This window comes from Argiope bruennichi, chromosome 7 (genome assembly GCF_947563725.1).
Source record: "Argiope bruennichi chromosome 7, qqArgBrue1.1, whole genome shotgun sequence".
NCBI classification, from domain to species: Eukaryota; Metazoa; Arthropoda; class Arachnida; order Araneae; family Araneidae; genus Argiope; species Argiope bruennichi.
Window position 1 is genome coordinate 102,319,050 of NC_079157.1, and position 21,797 is coordinate 102,340,846.

Here is a 21,797-nt window from a genome sequence, read left to right on the forward strand (position 1 = left end):
AGTTAGGTTAGCTTATAAATAATTCTGTTTTCATGCAATCATTCAATAAAAAATAACTGCATCTCGTGTTAACGCGATTGATTTTCTGCTTTTGGTTTTCCAAAGAAGAAAACTGGAATGAACGGGTTGATCAATTTGGAGGCCTTAATAGTTTTTCTGCCTATCGTAGTTTTTGTGCTACGATTGTTTATTGACCATCGATGTCAATAATCTGCAATGTGAGAATTACAAAGCGTCTGAAGTCGATCCACCATGTAATTGCTGCCGTAATTAAATTTATTCAAATCGCTTTTGTACTTTCTCGTATACATAGTGTAGAGAAAGTACTGTAATCGTCAAAAGATTCGAACTCGATATTTTGAAGAATTCTCACGTTTTAGACTCCCTTTAAGTGCAAAGAACACATATTTGGAAAATGTCTGTCTATCTGTCTGCGACAAAGATTACTCAAAAACGCTTTGAGCGTGACGGCTGAAATTTAGTGTATGCTCTTTACATCGAATTGATAGATTTTTTTTTATCAAATTTTAATCAAACTCCCGTCAGAAGAATTCTATGTTCGACTGTCCAAATATGCGCTAATACGATAACTACAAAACGAAGAGAGCTTAATGGATAAAATTTGGTACACAGATTATCTATACTGCAAACAACTATCAAATTTTGAGCTTAACAATAAAGGGTTGACCTTCTGTCGGTATGTATTTTCAGAAACATGTAAAATGCGCAACAAACAAACATGCGCAATGACTTTAATGTATCAAATTTGGTATGGTATTTTGTAATTACATGTGTAATTTTATGTCAAAGTTCTGTTTCAATCGGTTGGGGAAATCGAATCAAACACTAATTTGATTTTTGGATGCTATTAATCGCAAGCGAGGGATTAATCTCCATAACACTCGTAAAGGATGTCACGAAAGATTCAGTAAAAAAAGGTTTAGGTCTCCAAAGGTCGATATTTCGTAGCTATAGTACGACAATTCCATGCAGAAACTGGTTATAAAAGAAAATTCTATATACCATAATTAGAGTTACACTTTAATCATCAAGAATGAAAGCTTCTCAGTGTTTTAAAGAAAATACTTTAAAAATAAATAAGAAAACGATTTTCTCAATGTGATTTCCAGCTCAGCAATTCTATTGTATCACTTTCAATTACTCTTGGAGAGTGCTACCCTCTTCCACATAAAATAAATAAGGAAACAACGCCCTGTTCCAAGATAAACGCACTCACTTCTGTGACAAATTTGCCTCTTTTTATAAATTTTGTTCCGTAAAGTATGCACTATTGTGGTGTATACCATGCATAGAGTCTACTCATCTCCGACCATCTATGACCCATTTTCTAAAAAGAAAACTACTTAATTCTTCTCGCTCAATATGCTCCCGTGAATTCCAAGAATATTTACACACTTTGGTTGCTCATCTTCGTACTCGAGGCTATCCTCTGACAGTTATCCTAAGAGGGGAAAATGGGAACAAATTGATGGCATAATCGCAATTTCAAATTTAAAAAATGTGTTGTAGCTAATCATTTATATGGAAATTCATCGTATTCATATGCTTTAATTTCTAATTGAACAATTATGATGCTATAAATGGAATTATTCTACTTGATTTCTCAAATTTATGTATGAATTATTCCCCGTATAACACTAATTACCAATAAGTTTAGTAATTTTAAAAAAAATAAAAAGGGATTGTCTTCCTTAATTTCTTTTCCCCCCCTCACATTATTCAAAAATTAAAACGCCATCCTAACTGCAGTCAATGCAGCTAATTTATATTGTTTCTTACCATAGCAATGATAATAATGCTTTCGTTTGCGTACGTTTCGTTTTTAAATGCTCTGACTAAGCAGCATTTTGCATATATAATTGTGAAATATTTTAAACCAATGAAGATTAAATTACTCGAAACTTGGTCATTTGCTAAATTGAACACAGTTTCATATTCTAGTGAGAGGATCATCATTTTTTATATTTATTTAAGCATCTTTACTTTTTTCATGTTCTGCATCTATTGTGGATTGTTTCTATTTTTTAATTTTTTAAGATTGTTGTAAGCGATTGTATGATGGAAATTTAATTTTTTTATGTGTTTCCGTTAACTTAATTCTGCTTAATTAATCATGCAATTTATAAATCGTTTAATTTTATTCGATTCAGAGATTCTAACTAAAATAATGATCCCCCCCCAAAAAAAGATCAAAAATTGTAAAATTTCGAGGCTACAAAAACAATTCAAGGAAATAAAGCGAAAATGCACGTCAAAACATATATTATTAAACATTTATTAACATTTAGAATCTGTTTTAAATATTGTTAAAATTCCCAAGACAGAATTATTTATACGTTGCCTTCATGTAATAAATCTCATTTTTATAATTTTTACTTTTGCATCCACGTTTTTAATTTTTAAAAATTATGTACATTTTAGTATATTAATACAAATTATTAATAAAGTTTTTGAATAGTTTACTGAGCAAGATACCAGTGATTTTTAAGATGTATCGAATCATCCACAAGTCTGAGGAAGATAAATAGATGGCTTTGTTTTTGAGCTTATCAAAGTCATTTAAAAAATGAAGGACAAGTGAAAAATTATAAAACTTCGCGAATACTGAATTAAACCTCAAGAATATAGCTATTACCCCCTATTTTAAAACTATCATGCGGTTATTATATTAATATAGAATTTTTCCCACATGTACATATCATATCTTAATACTTCTGGTTTAAATTCCCCTCTCTTTGCCAGCATTTAACATTACTATTAATCCAATTGCACTGTTGGTTTACGGCCATCACTTAAGAGACCTTAAACGCTGAAATTAAAAAAGATGGCCAAGAAAAGGGGAGGGAGATCACGTAATCCGAAGACCACTTTTGCTATTTGCCATCATCCAACCACGCCCACTTCTGTGGAACATTAGGAACGATTACACAAAGCGCTAACCGATAGTTATCTATAAAAAAATAAAAAATTAGAAAAAGGGCGAATTCTTTTTGGATGGGGTGATGCTATAACAATGCTCTGAAGGCATTTTCGTTTAGGGTGTATTATTTTATTCGATAGGAAAATTCTTCCAATTCTGCAGATGGTATTAAGGACGTGATGACGGGGAACAATGGGAGGAAAAAAACTAAAAGCGGAGTGAAAATCGTGTGTAGGGATTTATTGCGATGGAGATAAGAAAATAGTAATGATTATCGAATTTTAAAAAGAAAGATTAAATGTATGTTCGTGTCGAAAGACGGACACTTCGTTTTTGGCAACATACTTGTTGGAAATGAGATAGATGTGAGAGCCGTTTTCGTTTAAGGACCTTTAAAGAAATTGTGAGAAGTAAAATACACAAAATGAAAAATAATCTTGGTTCAGTTTTTAGCACTGTAGAGAGAATTGTTTTGGAACTTGGAATAGCTGTATATTTACTAAAATTAGTAATATAAGGAAAACGTGAATGCACCTTTTCTCAATGGAAAAACAAAAACATTAAAGGATATTTGAATCTTCGGTCCGAAACATCATAGCATAATAATGTCTTTAGTCTGATTTGTCTATCTTTATTTTTTAAAAATTACTTTCAATTATAATATTCTTCGTATAATATTTACCAAATATAACATTTTTTCCTAAATTTTCATTTAATATCGTAACGATGTAGCAAGTAAAGAATGAAATGTATTGGAATAAAATATGGCGACAAATACTTTTAAGAATTTATTAAAATAAGAGGGAAAATGGTATGGAATAAAACTGATATCGCTGGAAAGTTTGTTTTCACTTTCTTGTATATGAAATATACGAAGAGAAAGTAATATCAAAAATTTCCAACTCGGAATTTCAACAAACCTTCTTTAGACCTCTTGGAATCCGAAAAACACTGTTTCCTGTTTACGCATTCATTCCATTATTATGTCTGTTTATCTTAAGTGAACGCTGTAGCTCCAAAAACGTTTCGAATTGATATATGATCAGTATATGAAGTTTAGAATATGATTTTTACTCAACATTTGTAGATTTCCATAAAAAAAAAAGAATATCGCCAAAGATTGCAAGCTAATACGGTGTTTCGTAGCTATTATTCGCCAAATGACAAGCGGTTAATAATTCACAAGCACCATTTTTCTTTATTATACTACGAAGCATAATGGATGTCAGGGGCAGGATTCTGAAAATTTAACACACACACACACGGCGTTTTTACTTATTGTGGAAATGAGGGACTTTTCAATTTTTAAGTAAATTTGGGCATGTTTGGTTTTGTTTTGATTAAATTTGGTCAAGTTTGATATGCCTTGTAGAGCATTTTGAACGATTTTTTACACCACCTGCCTTTAAAGAAGCGTTGCCATACTCGACGAGCGTTACTAACTGCCATATCCGTGGATGCGCCTGCATCTATTTATTCTTTAAATGTGCAAGAGAAAGCAAAACACATTTACCATTTGTCTAATTTATAGCTTTACATACACACACACATACACTAAAAAAATGGTATCGATATGAATTAAGAAAATTGTTTGACAATGAGACAATGAGTTTAATGATGATACTACAAAGAAATTTTTTTAAGATGATACAAAAATACTTAAATCGTGATTTTTTTAGAAGTTATGGTGGAAAAACTGAAAATCATTTAGCAGTCATTTCATCTCCTTCAGCTTTAAAGAGTATAAACTTTTTGAAATAGGTCAGTTAATCTTTGAAGGTGCTAAAAGACGTGTGCTGAATTTTCTTTGAATGCGCTAAACAAGCGTGGAATTGTATAGGTTTCAAATAAACAACCGGGCATTCAAATTCATATATACAGAAACTATGTTAAAAAAGTAAGATTTTATTCATTCATTACCCCCCCCCCCTTTATTTTTCAAGTTACATACTTTTTTAAAAATACTCATACTTGACTTCAAATATTTCATGTTTGTTAAGATTATTAGTTTATTGTTCAGCTTAATTTCCTTTCATTCTTCATGCAATCAAAATGTTCTCATTTCTTTGATTGTTATTGCGACGATGCCAGGTTTGGAGAATATCCTTTAGGTAAATGAAACTTAGGACAGCTGAAGCTATCCGATGGATTAAATTCAGATCCTTTCAAGTCTACCTATCTATAGTGATGATGTATTAAAGAGCTCTACAGTAAATTATCGGTTCAGTCTACAAGTAAAGCACAGTTTATGAGCATACCGAACAACGAAATCTCGTAAAGCATTTTTATGGTTGAATAAATAACAACAAAAAGAATAAATACGAAAAGAAGTGACGTGTTGTATGTAAGAAAATATTATATCTTAAGCAATCTATTGTGGTGACCAATTTTGAAAAATAGAGTTGCAAAATACCAAACATTTGCTTAATTTTTAATCATTAACTTTAGACATTCGGACCTTCCTTTATTCTCGAGGATGGAATGTACCAAATTTCGATTTCATAGAATTTTATCAAAGAATTTCATATTATATATAAAACAATGAAAATAATATATTTTTATTTATACTCATTTATTAGTTAAGTTAGTCTGGCAGTTAAAAGTTTTGGAAATATTTTCTCACACATACTTGTGGAATTTTGTTTCTTTGTTTATTGTTATTTTATGATTATTGAAATTGAGACTGCGCATTAAAGTAAATTTTTTACGCATTAATTCTTTGGTTATTTAGTTTGATTACTAAAGAAAGGGGAAAAAGACTGCAACGGAAAAAAGAAATGCATGAATTTATGTTTTTAAATCATCTTATTCAGGAAATCTGTACTTCCTCTGGTCATGATAACACTTATGTTTTCGAACAATTTGTTGCCTAGTAAAATTATATCAGTTTTAAACAAGAAAGTAAAAATAGATTTTCAAAATTATTTTTAAAAAAATTCATTCTGATCTCTGTTGCTAGTTACATATCTAAATACGATGCTCAATTCTTTTAGAAAGAATCGTGAAAGTGAGCACCAATGAAAAGAGTAGAAGTAACGAAATCTCTTCCTTCTCATCTACATTCATACACGCGCATCATAAAAATGTTCTTTTTTTTCTGCTTTGCGGTGAGCTTCTGTTAAAAGGAATTATTAACCACCCTTCGTACCCGGATGAGAATTAATTGCATTACGTGTGCTTACATCTCGCAAACACTGTTGACAAGGTTCGTAATGGCGAACATTTACTACGATGCTCGCTATGTGCGTGGCTCCAGAGGGGTGACACAACCCTTTGGGAACGCGCGTTTAAATGATACCTTACCGACAGAGCTGGTTCTTCAAGACCAGTAGCGAGAGGGAGGGAAAGCGTGTTAATTGCTGTTGTACGCGTTTTTCGACCTCGTCCATCTTCTGCCTGCGGCCTCTGCCGCGAAGGGGGTCATCGCCATATTAAAGCGATGACTGTTTTTATGATGAGCGGTTTGCTGGGGTGACTTAGAACTGACTTGTAGGATATTTTTTCCAAAATATATTTACACGCATTTTTCATCTGGTTCGGTTAAGATTTCTTGTTTAATTCTTACCCATAGTTAAATCCTTGTTATTCTTAGCAATAATAAATAACGGAATTACACTACTTTATATGTCTAGAAGTCATGGCCGTTCTTTAGCCGATTATTCCCAAATGGGTCTTCCGTCAATATATTCTTAATTCACTGTAGTGGTATGAATTAAGCGAGACAGACAGGACACGTTGCCTAAGTATTATTACAAAAAGTTCGAAATTGTTCAGAATTTAATAAAGCTATACATATATAGATTTTTTTTCTTTCTTCCTGGTTTCTAGCTTTGTAGAATCCTTTCAAAAATAGTTTCAATCAAATCTAGGAGATATTAAAATGCATAGTCTTTTTTTTAAATAGTCTTTTTAAAAAAAAATAATTCTTCGATAGTTTAAACTTTGACATAGTTTTTCCGTTTCAAATGCATGATCGCACCATTAATAATAATAATAAACATAATTAATAATAATTACATACAGATAGATCTCACTAAAAATAAAACAAAAAAATACAGCCTTAATTTTAAAAAGCTATAAAAATGAATGTTTTTTTTTGTCTGAGATATTTTTTTTAGTCCTTTTTAAAAATCCCTTTAAATTTAAAATTTTGAAAAGTGGGAAGGGAATATTATTGTGCAAGTTCATTAGAAATCAAAGTGTAACTAATATTGTTTCCAAAATGGGCCCCGCACCTTCTAAGGCCGGTCCTGCTGGAAGTTCTTACACAGAGGAGTGTTTCAACTCGTGTAACATTTAATCAGGTTGTCCTTGAAATTGTGTGTTTCAAGGTCTTAGCTTTCTGCTCTCCCACTGATTAATAACTGAATGACAAATGCCATGATCTGAATAACTTTAATATTTTTGGAAATAAAACTAATGTTTTTTCGGAGCAAAGCTTATCTGGAAGAATCATAGTTTTTGACTCATTCTGTTTCACAGATAAGATTGCCCAAGTCTAATTTTCTATTAAATAATATTGATACTAAAAGATTTTAAAAAATAGTAACGTCAATTGTTAAATAAAACTTCTTAAGCCCTAATCAGATATCATTCCCTATTGGGTAAACAAATCCTACCTTTACATAGGCTTATCGCAGAAAGAACCGTTTTTATATCGGATTTAAAATTTTAATCATACAAAAGTCGGTGGAGGAATTGTTAATTTCATGTAAGTTACGGTCATATTAATTTAGTTGTTTGCACATCTTGATACAAACCTTACTTAAATCACTCAATATATGAAGTTTTCTTTAATCTGTCTGAAACTAATACACTTATCAAAATAATATTTAACCATATGGCTAAGTAAAAGAATAAATAATAAACATATATCAGATGTGGAAATGTTGAATGCTCTATTAATTACCTAGATCCCATAATTTTGATGTTATATCGAATTCTACAAATTCAAAGTTCAAAGAATTATACAATGAATTTTGGTAATGTTTATTTGGAAAAAAGTAAAATATTTGTATCTGAATAAAAAAAAGTAATGAGAATTCAAAAGCTGTGCACCGCTATCCAATTTCACTCTAAAAACCCACTACCCATATTATATAATCAATGACATACTTTAAAGTATGTATGAATCATTCGCAATTCTCTAGCTCTGAGGTATAGAGGTTACGTATTCTATGAAAAATTTAAGGGAATTTAGTTTTGGAATTTGAAACAAAACAAATCAATATATACTTCTAATTTTCGCTATAATAAATCAAAAGATTTTGTGAGCATACATGCATATTTGATACATAAATTTAGTACATTTTGATTGGTATAAAAGTTAAATTTATTAGCATTCTTCATTGTCATCTGAAATTTTCATTCCGATACAATGGATAATAAAATCATTACGAGCAATGAACAGTAACCATTCCGTTTAATTCACATGATGAATTCTTCAGTCACTTACTGTTTGATTTAATCAAATAGTAAGTGATTAAATAAATTAAATAAAAGTGATTAAATAAATCAAATCTATTGATTTAAATAAATTAAACATACTGAACTATATCTGTTTATCTCTCCAGCAGGTAAAAGGAATACCCGAGAAGAGATGGTCTGCTTCTCTCTTTGTACCAGATGTACGCCATCTTCGAGGAAGTCATTGGGCCACAGCCTCCGGTCTCTTTCCCAAACACAAAAGCATCCCATCAACACACAGAAGACGAAGGTCAGGATATCGTCTTGACCACGACGGAGCAGGATCCAGAAGTGAGTCCCGATCACTCCGAAGTCTCATCCCATTATGCCTCATCCAAATCTCGCCCTAAGCGCTCACCCATCAAACAGAGAATTTATGGATCGCAGTCAAGTTATCCAAACAGGCATTCATCTACCCTTCCACGAAGCAACAGAAGACGACTGTATTCTGCATCAACAAGTGACTCTAACGATATTGATGATACGGCGTCAATATCATCGTCAAATCCTCTCTTGGATACCATCAGTGTCCTAGCTTACGATCCACCAGATGATTCAGATGACTATTACGATTTACATGATGATGAGTTCGATCAGTGCAAAAGAGAAAAGACTAGTAAATCGTCTTCTGGGCCTCCAGAGGGCGATCGGGACTCTATTGGATACGCAGGCTCCAGTTCTATAGATAGTGGTTACAAGAGCTTTTGCCCAACTCCGGAAATTCCAGATTCGTCCATATACGGACCAGATGCTAGTAGACATTCCGGATATTATGCAGATGGATCATCTGCTACTCAGGGTCGAAACAGTAAGCCGAGAATCATGATGGGCACGAAAGTCATAAGCCGCCAAGGTTATGTGTCCCCTTTAAGGGAGTCCCCAGGCTCCAGAAGGTCAGATTCGAGTCTTTACGACGTCAATCTCGATCACCTCATGTATCTTCGGCAATCGCTGCTTAGTGCCATTCAGAAGTGTGAGTTTTCGAAATCCAGTTCAGTTTCAAGTGCTGAACCAAACAGAACTGATACAAGTCATACCTCAGAAAAATGCGGTAGTTCTAATCCGGTGAACGACGAACGTTATTTGGATCACTCTCCATCTAAATCCAACCAACCAAGCTATACCAAAACTGTTCGATTTAACACAGATGTGAAAGTGACAACTGTCAATCCTTCCCAGCCAACCAATGAAGGTTCGGATATCAATCTGTGCCGGACTTCTGATTCTGTCTCTGCAGAACAAAGTGGACAGAAAATACAGTCAAAATCGATCCTCAAGGACCCGCTTTGCGCGAACTTACGGTCACAGTTAGAAGCTGGATCCGGAGACTGTACGCTGGAGGAAGAAATTGATTCTTTGTTATACGGAAGAGCTGAATTTTATGATCTTGAAAGTGTAGATGATTTTCCATGTAGCTATGTAACGATGATAGAAGAGAAATATAGAAGCGGTAAAACAAGCATTGCCAAAGTTAGAAAATTGAAAGGTAGGTCATATTTTCTCATTAAAAGTTTTATTTTCTGTTGCTACACTTCATACGAGACGTACAAGAAATGGAATTTTTTTTTATATATATTAAACAAAAGACATTTTGTTTTCGAATAGTTCTCCCGCCTTCAAGATGTCCGTTTCCAAATTATAAAACTAATAATTGGCCAATATTCTTAACTTATAATTAAACATAAAAATGATACTACTGCATTAATTTGCATATACTTTAATACGATTTTTCCAGTTGTAGCAAAGATTTACTTGAAACAGAAATTTTATTGGTATATAACTTCCAGCGTTTAAGCTACTGAATATATATATCAGTTTTTGTTTGTGTATTCCATTTTACAAAAATATAAATTTAAATATCCTAAAATTGTGCTGCAACTTTATAACAATTTTTCTTTACAAACGATTGCAGGGTTTTTTAAAATAGCCACTCAGTAGACGAATTTTCCTTTCTATAAACAGAGCATAAGATTATATATAAATGTTTTATTTTCAAATGTTTTATGTCATAAATACCACTTTCCATCGCTTTAGAAAAGTGAAAACCTATTATGCAAAAAACAAAAATTACTGATATTGTTTGATAGTCTTTTGTTTATTTGTCTATTATTTTATAAAGATAATAAACATATGGATATTTTCGTTTAAAAGGAGGATGCCACTCATGAAAACAAAACCTCTTAATGTTTAACTGACTACACAGGACTAAAAGCATCAAATGAAAAGAGTGTAAAAAACAGCAAAACGATGAAATTATTGTGCGATTACTTTGCGTGATGATGAGCTTAGACCCGGAAGAGTATTTTATTGTGTAAAGAAACCTCAACAATCGTGACATTATTTTTTTGGGCGTGTACCATCTTTCTGCCACCGGTGTGAGTGAATGACGTTGATTATTTTTTTCCTCATAATTTTTCTCCTCATCCAAAAGAAGAGCTATGATTATGAAAACAGGCTTACAAACTGACAATCCCCGTCTCAATTCAAGAGTTCTTTTACCCCTGAGTTATTTGCTGGCTTGGGGCGCGTTTAATGTTTCCATTAGCGCCTCGAGCCAAAAAATCTCGAGTTGTTTACTTCAAAATACTTGAATTGCGTTGGGAATTTTGGTGCCCAGTTCTGTTGAATATTCGACTTTTGAAGAATACAGTCGTTTTTCTGAAAGATTCTTCGAAAAGAATTGGTGGTGGAGATTTGAATCTTCTGGCACCATCCGAGAATAAAGGGCATTTTCATTTGCTTTCTGATAATATTCTGGTAATGCGCATCACTTACCAAAATTTTCTTATCATTAGATTTTTATGAATGAAATTATTCTAAAAGATAAAATCTTGCCTCCTTATTATTAGTATTGAAATATTTTCGTCGTAAATTATGGGCCTTGGCTTAGGAAATTTTGAAATTTGATACTAGCTTATTTTCTACTAGTAATTTTGTTTTGAACTTTATTATCTAAAAATTTTTACCTCTCATTCTTTTTTAATAATTAATAATAATTTTACTTTCTTGACTTGTATGTGCATGTGCATGCATACGTGTTTTAAAGATTCCAGAAATAGTTGCATCGAATAAAATGCAAATAAAGAATTTTAAAATTAAATTTTATTTTTAACATTTAGATAGTTTACAAAATTGTTTCAATAGCAATCAACAAAAGAGTAATGAATTCTTATAATTTGTAAATTACAGAAATGTTAAATAAAAAAAAAATTAATTCATTTTATTTGCAATAAAAAGTTAACTAATATCTTCGAATCACATTTGATTTATTGTCAGATTTTATGTATTAACATCACACGAGTTTTTCTTACTTAACTTATATAAATCAATCAAAATAATCCGCTGAACTGACAAAGAATTGCAGCGCTCTTGTAGAACTAATAAAAACTAGGCAAAAAAAAAGCATAAAACATTTAGCCATTGTTAATTTTTTTATTTGAGATTAAAAATAAATATCGATTGAGGCACCTGATAAGGAAAGCATCTTGTCCGTCGACTAGTAGCATTCTTCTCGATCACGTGCTCGCTTACATAATTGTTTCGGATTCCATCGTTAAACCAGACCCTACTTTTAATACCGCATTGTTCTAATTTGTCATTTTTGAGAATCCAATCTGATTAGGAGTCGTGTTGCCACAAGAAACAATAAAAGTGACAACAGGCGATACTTCGGGCGATGGTGGATGATCACGTCAGCTTCGTGGATTGTTCGAAGGGCGTCTGTCGTTTTCGTGACAGTCACAGTAAGACTTGGATGGACAGCGACAGTGTTTAGGAAAGAATGTGGACCAAATGCCTTCACGTTTATCATCTAATGCGAAAAGAATGCCAAAGGGATTTGCATGATTATTCAACAGGAATCTTAAGTGCTACTTCTCATCATGGTGTCACGGTTAATCTTTTGCACGTCATTCATTATGCCATTACACATTTTTTTTCATTGCTGGTGCCGTTTTTTCCCCCCTCTATTTTTAAAATTAGTAACGATTTGCAGAAGTTGGCTGGTTCTAAAGCATAGAATAGAAACAATTTTAAACAAATTTAACCACAAATTTTGAAACATAGTGCTCTCTCTTGAAGATAAATTAATTTTAGAACATAATTCGGTTTATTCCAGAATGTGAATTAAGGAGGGGGAGAGGGACAGAAACGCTCATACTTCTGTTCAAAGATAAGTATCATAAAGTACATTTAAAGAAACTTAAGCACGTGTTTAAATTAGTAAGAGTCTCGGAAGGTTCTAGAACTTTCTAAAAGAGATAATTTTACACAATGTTACCAATCAATCTTTAATAACTAAAAGAAAACTAATAAAATAAAAGAATCGAAAACATTTTTCTATGTGCATCTCATTTCAGAATTTCATAATAAAATAAAGTTTTATTTTCTTCAAATGGGATGTTCTTTAAAAAATATCAAACTCTGTTGAATAAAATTAATAATCCATTATGAAAACATTTCCAAAGTCCTTGTTCGGAAATGTATTAAATTAGCAATTAACTGGAAAAGAAGCAATGAATAAAAATATTGATGAAATACGATTCTATATTTTACTATACTATATTTTACGGAATATTCGCTAAAAATGAAGTTTTATTAATTATATTAATTTTTTTAATATAGCAAAGGCAGTGGTATAACTTTTGAAATTTCTTTAAAAAGTATTTTGTAATCAAGAATTCTCATTAGGTTCTAAATAGTGTAGCAACTTTGAGACAACAATAAAAAAAAAAATAACTAACAATTTCTTATAATGTATTTTGTATAAAGTTTCTTAGATAAATTATTCAAATTTTTTTGCTATAGAGGAACTGAAAATGATTACATTTTTCTCAGTTATGAAACGACAGTAGTTATATTTGTTGACACTGGACACTTTTAAACAACAAAGAACCCTGTAGGGAAAACGCATATTGGTACAGAAAAAAAATAATAGGGTAAAAAAAAAAAAAAGAAGAAAGAAAACATTCATATTACATTACATATTAAATTGTGAAACATTAAAAATGCTTAAAATACATTAAATGTACTTCAACTTTTTGCATTAGAAGAGAACTAGTCAAGAGCTTTGACAAAATGTCCCTAATGGAATATTTAATGCCTGGAATTTTTATGAGCTCTTCGACGTCAGGAGACATCCAATTTCTTGGCCATCCGAGTGTGTGTTGAGAGTCAGATATAACGGAAAATAAATAGTGATCACGATATATTTGATCATGTGATTTACAAATCCTTCTTCGGTGCCACACTGACAAGTCGAACTTTGGTCAAAGAAACGACTTTGATGCACATAAAATACACCTTGTCCAGTGTGCACTTGATTGATAAAAATCACCCTCAATTCGTTCAACAGAAACGTTTTTAAAATGTTGATAAGTAGTTCCCTGCTCTTGATGGAATTATTCCAACTCCCCTACCAATCCATAATTATTAGTTTTTTAATCTCATTTCTGAGTTGGATTTTGGAATCGTGGAAAGATGTTTCTTGGGTTTCTAACAATAATAATAGACATATATTGGTTAATAATAACGGTCGTTATATAAGTCAACCATCTAACTCTCCGAGCCGCCACGAAGGCATACGGATTTAAAACATAAAACTGAATGACAGGACCGCCGCAACAGCAACATTGGCGGGAACTGTGGTTGAGTCCTAGGGGCCGTCACCGGCCACGGTACATCCCTCCCCGAAGGAAGCACGTCCCGTCATCGATGGGAGGAGCCAGAAATCCTCCACCTATTAGTATACCCTCCAGGGTGGAGAGATCCAACCACCATGCCGGAAGCATCTCATCCTCATTTCGAGGTGCCTCCCGGGGAGAACGGTCGTTATATAAAAAAAAGAAACTTTGAAACTGCACGAGGATAAAAATGACATGGCACTTATTCTTCCCAGAAACTATTGACTTTATTTTAACCAAGCAAAACTAAAATATTAGGTTTAATTCTGAATTTAAAAAAAAAAAAGATAATTTGATTTAATTGATCTCGAATGTTTAAATGTTAAGTCTCTTGCCCCTAGACAGGAAACGAAAGTTACGATGTTGTATTAATTTCCAATGTCAAATTTATATTTGACAAAATTCTCGTCAAGTAAAGCGAAGACTACTTTCACAGACATTTTTCAAATGATACCTCTGTTTTTATTACGACAATGCTTAAAATGTTACAAATTGCGCTAATATTTAATCATGGCTATTAACTCCTAAATTTTCTATCTCCAAGTTACTGACACAATATTTCCCGAAACCGTTCAAGTAATATACTTAGTATACTTACTAAGATGCACTTCTGAAGTCGAACATTTTGATATTTAATATCGAAGTTTTGGCGCCATATTGGGCAAAATTTTGCCAAGAAGCCAATGCATTATCAATTTACAGAAATCGTAACGATATTTTTAGACAGCATAACTTTGCTTCAGTTCTTATAGTTTTTGAAATACATTATGATTTTTCTTACAGCTATCTTATGACTTAAAACGAAGTTTTTTTCTCTCTCTTATAACTAACTATTATAGCCTTTTTCTATCTGCTCTCATGCTGGCATATAGGCAATGTCATATAAGGCCATCTCGTAAATTTTTGTGGTACTTGCATTGTTGCTATAAGGAGGATAACCTACTGGTACCTCAACATTTTATGTGATGGCGGTGATGGATGTGAGGTAAGGTAAGATTGAAAAATATCCATATATAATTAGTAATATATTCTAATATATATTCGAGAAAATATATATTCGCATCTATATATTTTCTTCGAAAAAATACAATTTCACAAAAAAACTGCCGAGAGAAGTTTGGTCTCCCAGATATTTAGAATAAAACTTCTAAGAATTTAAATAACTTCCCAATAAGTTTCACGAAATACATCAATATTGTTCCTAAAAAGTTATTTCAAATTCAAACTGTAAAACAAAGGATTATATTGCCTCATCTCTCTACTGGTCACATTCCAGAAATATTTTCTCTATATAAAGCCTTGTGTTTATTATGTCTGTATTTTGACAATTATGCGCCAATAGAAAAGGTGACGCAACTCTCAAGGCTCACAAATTTGACAGATACAGTCTTCACTCAGTCATTTTTGAAGGCTGCTGGGAGACGATCATCAATCACCTCTGTTGGCATTTCCTTTTTCTTTCTTGATAAAAGCATTAGCAAGCTTATGTATGCTTTTTTCATTATTTCGCAAGCATCTAGAATACGTTTGACGCCATCTTATTTATACATCAACAGTTTTATTTTCGTTGAATTTCATCTTTTGTCAAACTAACACTTATCGATAGCCTTATTTTTAAACGGCCCATAAGTTAAAGAATATCAAAATACATTAAATATCAGCCGTTTGGGTCAGTTTATCTATAATGGGTTCATGGTCATAAAATACAACCCATTCGAAACGAGCCATTTTCAAACTGCTGTTACCGCACTTCCCTTAATGCTAATCTCCTTTTATTATTTTCGAATTTATTTTATCAACTTATAAAATCATTGTTTAAGAAATAATAGTGGATACATAGTTACAGTTACGAGGATTTTAAATGAGATTAGTTTAATAAATTATTATCAAGATTGCATCTCGGAACCCATAACTCAGTATTATCAAGATAAACATCGTTTTCATTTTTACTTTTACAGAAGAAAAGACTGGCACTTTAAAAAGAGATATATATCATAACTTCTGGAGAATAATTAAGAAGAATAATTAAAAGGGGTATAGTTATATGTATTCTGGATTTGAAAGCTCTGCCGATCTTTAAAGCATTCATAAAAATGAATGCATTTTTTTTTCATACTTTTTAACTTTGATTTTTTTTTCCTAAGTATTATTACTACGAAACATTTTCAGTTCATTTGAATTCTTTAATCTACTCACGTTTAGTTTTTAAAAAGTTCTTCTCCCTTTCTTCCCGCTTCTCCGATTCCCTTCTGGATATCACATATGAACCATGAAAATTCTATCGTTCTTTTTAAATATGAATGATTTAATAATGGTTAATTAAAGAAGTTCTTTGCTAAATATTCAATACTTTTGATTTCCCATTTATTGATCTTTTTTGATCTCGAAAACTTTGCAGAATCCCATTATTACTGCAGAGTATTCGAAAATCCAAATATGGAAAGTAAGATATAAAACAAAAATATTCTTTATTAGTGAACGCAAAATAAATAAATAAAAAAAAATTGTATACAGTTACTTAAAATTTAAATTAAGTAATCTAATCAAGATGTTTTTCTCAATTATTTTTGATTTCTAATATTTAAAAACCGGAAGAAAGGTGATATTTCTCAAGAGTTGCTAATCTCAAAATTATAGTATGCGACCACTATTCTGTTGTCGGCATTTTTGAACCCCCCCCCATCCCTCTTGTATATAATGTTTAGAAATAGTAGACTATAAAAATAACTTTATTTCTTATTTCTGAAATTAAATCGTAATGGTAGTTATCTGAAAGTTAATCTGAAAAACTTTGATAGTGTATAAGCAAAACTAAAAACATTTTCATATCTTAATTTTTAAAAAGTTCGAAAATAAACGTTAATAAAACGTTCTAAAAGCTTAATAAAATATATTTATTTTAAAAAAGGAAAACGTAATAAAATATTTTAGAAAAAATGGGAATATTTTAATGTCTTATAACGAATAACAGAAAAAAATTACAAAATTGAAGAATTGTATAATTGAAATTTATATAATTAAAAAGCAAAAAAAAAATGCCTCTGTCAAGTTTTATTTTAAGCCTGTGTGAAAATATATATAAACTGAATTAAAATTAACATAGTTTACATACTTAAAAACTTAATAAGCTGTAGCTGAGAAACAGTCATTAAAAAGAAATTATTTAACAAGTGGATGCATTAAAAAATGAATATTATAATATGAAACAAAAGTTAACTCTTTAAGATAATTACGAAATAATCCACATTCGGCTGTAAAAAGTAATGTTTGAAAGGTATATTACTCAGAGGAGCTATAAAAATGCACGCTGTAAAATCGAAGATGGAAATCTTTCTTTGAAGTTTATGTTCAAAGTAAAACATTTTAAATTATAAGGATGTAATATTTTTTATCATAGCGTTAACAGTGTAATGCCACAATGATAACGGTTTGAACTTCATAACAGAAAACATTGTCACAAAGTATGAATTATTATTAAAAAAACTCGGAAATAAAATTAGCACCCCTAAAAGACTAACTTTCTTTGAATATTAAGATGGTCATATCTAATTTTTGTGCGATAATATTTTCTGAAATTATGACTTTTATAGTCTTTTCCTTGTTCATTAAAAATTTCTTTTTCTGTTACTTGCGAAATTTAGTGTTCCTAGTCTTTCTAGTAGAGTTTCAATGACGTGTGAGTCAATGAGTCGTTCGCCTTTGTTATATATATTTTTTTTAGATATTCATAACTCTCAAGAGGAAATTATAGAAACGATAATAAATTTATTGAAAAATTTGAAATGTTGGCCAATTTGTTTTCAAAATAGCAGAAATATGTTTTATTTTAACTAGTCATTATCTTGCTTTAAAGCAATAAAATTCCTTAAATTCCGATTACTTAAAATGTTTGGAGTTTGAAAAAGGATTCAAATAAACTACGTTTATTCGTGTTTACATTTCTACTAGAACAGGTTAGTTTTTCTTCTTTGCAAATAGTTTCTACAAATTGCAATGTTTTGAATACAGCATACTATTTACTTTCCGGAACGACAAATTCTCGATTTTTCCCGATTCTATTTTCTGATATGCATATTACGTTCAACTGCAAGTTCACTGAGCGTGTAAATGCTTCAAACAGATTTAAAATATAATTTAAAAAAAGTTTCTTGACGCCTTCCAGAAAGTGGAAGGAAAAGGGGGAAGAACAACAATAGATGCGAGCGGAATTACTTAGACTCGAGGCTGTTAAAAAGTTGCAGCCAAACCTTGTGGGCTATGGAGATGCAGACGGCAACCTGGAGGGCATCGACCATGAGTCAACATAAACCCACTGACTTGGAGAATACGGCCAGCAACCTAATCTCCCCAGTGATTGTCAGCAGACTGACAACTCTGACAACAGCCACGAGGAGGAATTAGTCTAGAATTCGAGGAAAAACCAAAACAACGCTTTTGATGGAAAACGAAAGCGATGGATTAGAATGAAGCGAAAATAACTGCGAATTAAAAAGAGAGAGTGAAAAAGCAAATAACGTCAATTTGGGAAGGTACAATTCAAGTTAACCCTGAGGTCAATGGGATGGTGGAATAAGGTTAGTCGAGGAGACAGATTTAATAAGGTGAACTCTATTTGAATGAAAGCATTACTTTCTTGTACTTGGGTTGATTCTGGGAAAAAAAAAAAACAGGTAGGTGGTGCCAAAGAATGTTATTTTCGGTTGGAATGTTTTTTTACATTCAACCATTCTTGATTAAACAGCGGAACTGCATATATGGTTGAAGTCTGTGGGATTCGAAATGTTGATTATGCAGTTTGAAATGGATGCACTCGAAGATGAGTTTTCGTTAAAATGGTTTATAATTTAGCTCAGTGGCTTTGAGTTTTGATATTTAAAACTTTACTTTTCATCTAAGTGATGTAAAAAGATGAATATTTGTATATCTTTTACCAAAGACTAGTTTTTTCTTCGATCTTGATGGAATTTGGCAATTTGCACTTTAAAACATTGTCAACATTTCCAAGTCCAAATGTTACTTAAAAGACAAATTAAAAATCAAGCCTGATTTTTGGTGCTTTTCAGTCACATCTTCTGAAAATCTCATAAAACCATTATTATATTATCCTATAAAAGTTTTAAAAAATATTTTTTTTCAATGATAGTATTTCTTCTTCCTTCTAGTTTTAATATATTTTTTGAAATTTATTGCAATCTAACTCAAAATTGAATTTACTGATCGATTTAAATTCATATTTTTCACTTTTATTAAAAAGCAAAGTAACATTTTAAATAATTTTTTTTTATTGTTGAATAGTCTGGAAAGTCAATATTCAAAGCAAATTACTGATTCTAAATGTAACCAGTATATTTATAAATGGAAATAGTTTTTTTCTTTTCCAAATGATTCTTTCTGAAGGATTTTTTTTCAAATGATTCTTATATATATATATATATATATTAAAGCAAAAAAAATTATTAATTTGAATACTTCTGTATTACTCTTTTTACGGAAGGAAATTCATCTTAGTTCACAGAAATTCATTATAGGTATAATTCGTTGTACTTTGTAGTGATTGATATTCAATATATGGTACATGTCTTTCATTTGAAAATTTGTTGCCGGAGTTTACTCCAAAAAGTTTAATCCATACATAAATTAAATTGCATTTGTTAAATCGAAACTTCTTCCATTTTTAATGAAAATTTCCAAATCAGAATAACTAAAACGCTACATTTATTATATTTTCAAGGGATATCAGCAACTTTATTTTTTTAAAGCTTTTAGAATATGAAGTAATTTCTGAAAATTTTATTTAAATAAGAGTATTTTATTTTCAAAATATTTGCCTTAAAATAAGAATATTTCCTTTTAAAGATATTTTCTAATCTTAAGAATTAAAAAAAAATAATTAATTGAAACACAAGAATTAATATGCCTTAATCCAAATCAATTCCTGGCTTCATTTCGTTTTCTAAGGTAAAATTTTTTTTATATAATAGCATTTTATTGCTATATAATATTGGTAAATTTCCTTGAATATAGTCTAATCTAATGCCACTTGATTGAATAAATTGTAAATATAAAATGGACTTTGAATGAATCTCTTAACACTAAACATCATAAAACTTCCAGCGCATTTTTAAATGCCAACGCTTGTGGGTGTGACGCGTAGAATTACTATTTTTTTTTATCATAAGTTAAAATTATCGTTATAAATCAAATACAAAATTGTTATCTATTTATTATAAATAACAAATCAAAACTTATTGAATATAATGGAATTTTAAAATGAATGATGAAGAATGTCAAATTCATCCGATCATGATTACCTTTAAAAGCCTTATTATTCCGAACAGCTTTCCTAATTTAAATCGATTTCTGTTGTAAATGATTCAAAGAAGCATAAATTTTAGGAAGTATTGATACGGTGTTATTCATTGTTTAGCTCTAAGGTTTCTCTGTTGAACGCATTTTTCTACTTATAATTTAAATCTTGATTTGTGGTAGAAACGTGACTTCCGAAAACAATGCTTGTGTTTTCCGCGCTACAGAAACGTAGGAGATTCATGCATCATAGGAATATGCGATTGAAGTTCGGAATATTATTTTCAGGAATTTAATCGATGATGTCTGACATTTAATTATTGTACCTTCAAAATTTTCGGAATTATGAAAGCACAGCATTTTTTTCACATTTTTCACGATAAATTTAATAAGATAGAATTAATTTTAACGCTTATATTGAACAATTTAGTTAATTCAGTTACGTTACAGGCTATATTATATATATATGTTATTTTCTGGCTCTATGCCCCCCCCCCGCCCCATAGCAGAATGTACATCCTACATTAAATTGTAAATTTTATTTGATTTCTCTCGTGTGATAATGGAGTGACTGCTTTTGAATTTTAATAATATATTTTATGCAGGAATAAAGTATGGTTTAATTTATAAATGTTATAAAATATTTACATGTATAAAGTCAAATCATTTTTTTTTTTTTTTTGCATACTCTTGGAAATCATTTTTTTATATATTAATTCATAACATATAGATAAGAAATTAAAGTTTCGACCTTATTATCTAAATGAATAATTTTGAATATGTATATGAGTATATTGAAAAGAAAATTATTTTTTTAACACACTCATTTCTTATAACTAAGTATTATTTTCTGTTTGAATAAGCAAATATTTTATTAAATTTTACATTTAGTTTTTATTATCTCAAAAATATACAGCTTTTGTTTTAAAATTTACGGTGGAATAAATTTAAATAATTATTTATTCGTCTTAAATAACTAAATAATAGGAAGAAAATTGTTTTCCCATTTGCATTAATAAATAATCTTTCTTGTTGATTAATCTCTTATTAAATTTTTATTATTATTAATTTCATCGATCGTAATAGTTCGCATAACGTTACTGTCACATGACAAACAAATATGCTTATATTATATAACATCTAACCGCATGGATAACACTACATACTGTGGTTCGTTCTTTTTTCTTCAAAATGTGCAGTGGATTCCAGAATTAAATGTTGCAGTAAGTTTGACATAGGACAACAACAAATAATAAGGCCACTTAAAAAAATGTATATAATTTTTTTTTCTTATTTGTTGGAATAATTTATAAACTGAAGAAAAGTATTCAGAATTTTTTTAATACTTTTCTTCGTACGGAGATTTAAATAAGCTTTGCAAATTACAAATTATTTTTATATAA

General features: G+C 30.7%; 1 protein-coding gene across 2 annotated transcripts in view; it reads left to right on the top strand.

Annotated features, from left to right (window-relative positions):
• Positions 1-21,797, top strand: part of LOC129976603 (uncharacterized) — a 72,922-nt gene that overhangs the window by 37,859 nt on the left and 13,266 nt on the right. The window contains exon 2 of one of the 2 annotated variants that reach the window (XM_056090246.1): positions 8,515-9,893. In XM_056090246.1, coding sequence (XP_055946221.1) covers positions 8,567-9,893 — 1,327 coding nt within the window. In that variant the 5' untranslated portion in view covers positions 8,515-8,566. The remainder of the gene's footprint in view (positions 1-8,514; positions 9,894-21,797) is intronic. The other variant, XM_056090247.1, reaches the window with a different exon arrangement.